The sequence below is a fragment of the Octopus bimaculoides genome, chromosome 17 (assembly GCF_001194135.2).
Source record: "Octopus bimaculoides isolate UCB-OBI-ISO-001 chromosome 17, ASM119413v2, whole genome shotgun sequence".
Lineage (NCBI taxonomy): Eukaryota > Metazoa > Mollusca > Cephalopoda > Octopoda > Octopodidae > Octopus > Octopus bimaculoides.
In genome coordinates this window covers 3570622-3572643 of record NC_068997.1, presented here as the reverse complement: position 1 = coordinate 3572643, position 2022 = coordinate 3570622, and the positions used below count along the sequence as shown (strand labels likewise).

Below are 2022 nucleotides of genomic sequence, written 5' to 3'. Positions count from 1 at the left end.
TATATATATATATATATATATATATATATACATATATATATGGCTATATAGATACATAGATAGATAGATATAATGTCCATGTATACATATATATTTATATATGTATACGCACAAACATTAACATATACACCATACAACCGCACACACATTGACATACGCACCACATACCCACAGGGACCCATGACCTACCGTAGCAGTTAACATCATTTGAAAGCTGATATCCCGATTTGCATGCGCATTGATAACTTCCCAGAGTGTTAATACAAATCTGCTGGCATTTTGATTTACCTCTATCACACTCATCAACATCTGTAAAAGATAAAATATTTAAATTTATATTACTTATTACTGTTATACGGACCTATATAGGAAGTAAGTAAACAAGTATGTATGTGTGTATGTATGTGTGTGTGTGTATGCGTGTGTGCATGTATGTATACATGTATGCATGTGTGTGTGTGTGTGTGTGTGTGTGTGTACTGAATGACTGAGAATCACTTAGTCGACATCTTGATTTACATTGTGTGTGTATGTGTATATATATATATATATATATATATATATATATATAGAGAGAGAGAGAGAGAGAGAAAGAGTGAGAGAGAGAGAGAGAGAGAGAGGAAGGAGAGACAAACATACAGTCAGGTAGATAGACAGATAGGTAGATATATATATATATATATATATATATACGCATAGAAACATACACGCTCACACGCACACACTACTTATGTATGTATATGTAGATATAGATGTATATACACATCAATTCTGGCATTGATGTATGTACATACCTATCTTACATGCTATCTCAGAATAAACAATCTATTTCAGTGAAATCGGATAATTAAAAAAAAAACTCACTTTTATTTATGTTTATATTTGATATGTTAAAAGTGTATAAATGTTCAACTTCGTTTATAATTTTACAGTTTTTTTACTGCTTTATTTTCATCCCTATTAGATCCCGTTAATCTGTCCACTACAGCTTGTTTTTGCAATTTGGCTGCAATGATTTTCTCTACATCCATCCCCAGGATGGAGCAAAAGTTTAATTCAACTTGAAGAGCGCATTCATTTGGGAGTGCGGGAGATGACTCCTGAAATGCTTCAAAATGTGTTTCGCAACGCTAAGAAAAGATTTGAAATTTGCAAGGACACAGCCGGAGCTCATGTTGAAAATTTCCAATAAGGTTTTGAAACAAGATTTATAAGTCTGTTTATTTTAGTATCATAATTAAGTTATACGCATAAAATTCTTTCATTGTTTTTTTTAAGAGCTACTCGATTTTATTGAAATATTATAGATAATTCATTCTGGAATATTCTTTAATAATCGAAATGTAGTATGCAGAGATACTATATCAGAGTATATGAGAATATGTAAGAGCATCAGAGTACAGAGACGTGTTACTCACCCACACATTTATCGTTGTATAAACTATAACCGTCTGAACAGTTACAGCGGTAAGTCAAACCGTTGGATGTTTGTAATTCTGCTGGAACGTCAATACACTGAGCTTCCCCAAGGCAGGGAGACGATGCACAGCCATCGTAGTCTACATTACAGTCCTCACCTGAAAATACACACATAATCACTGCTGTTGTTGTTACTTAAATTTTAATTCAAACTAGGAAGGATAGCATCGGTAGGGAGTGTTTAAAGACACACATGCTTGCAATAGAGGGTTCTGTACTAAAGTCACCCTAAGGACAGTTATGGATTGTTAAACTGGGTGACGAGTTAATCTTATCTATATGATTCTAGTTCTTGATTTTTAACCCCAGGTCAGATCTGATAGAGCAGATCTGTGATCTAATGTATTCCAACCATGACTCTGTCATACATATTTTCTCTTTGTGGTCGTAGTGGACTATATTAACTAGTATGACTTCCATATTGGATAATGTGGGAAAAAATAGAAATACAAGTAAAACTGAATATAATACACACACGTACACTCGCATACACATACACGCACACACATACATGTATATATATATATATATATATATATATAT

The 2022-nt window shown here is 33.0% G+C and overlaps 1 protein-coding gene across 1 annotated transcript in view; it reads right to left on the bottom strand.

The window, feature by feature from the left end:
• The window catches only part of LOC106879239 (mucin-like protein), a 77172-nt gene that overhangs the window by 58253 nt on the left and 16897 nt on the right, over window positions 1-2022 (bottom strand). Inside the window, exons 13-14 of the mRNA XM_052974115.1 lie at window positions 1419-1577; window positions 190-309 (exon numbers count right to left, since the gene is read on the bottom strand). Coding sequence (XP_052830075.1) covers window positions 190-309; window positions 1419-1577 — 279 coding nt within the window. The remainder of the gene's footprint in view (window positions 1-189; window positions 310-1418; window positions 1578-2022) is intronic.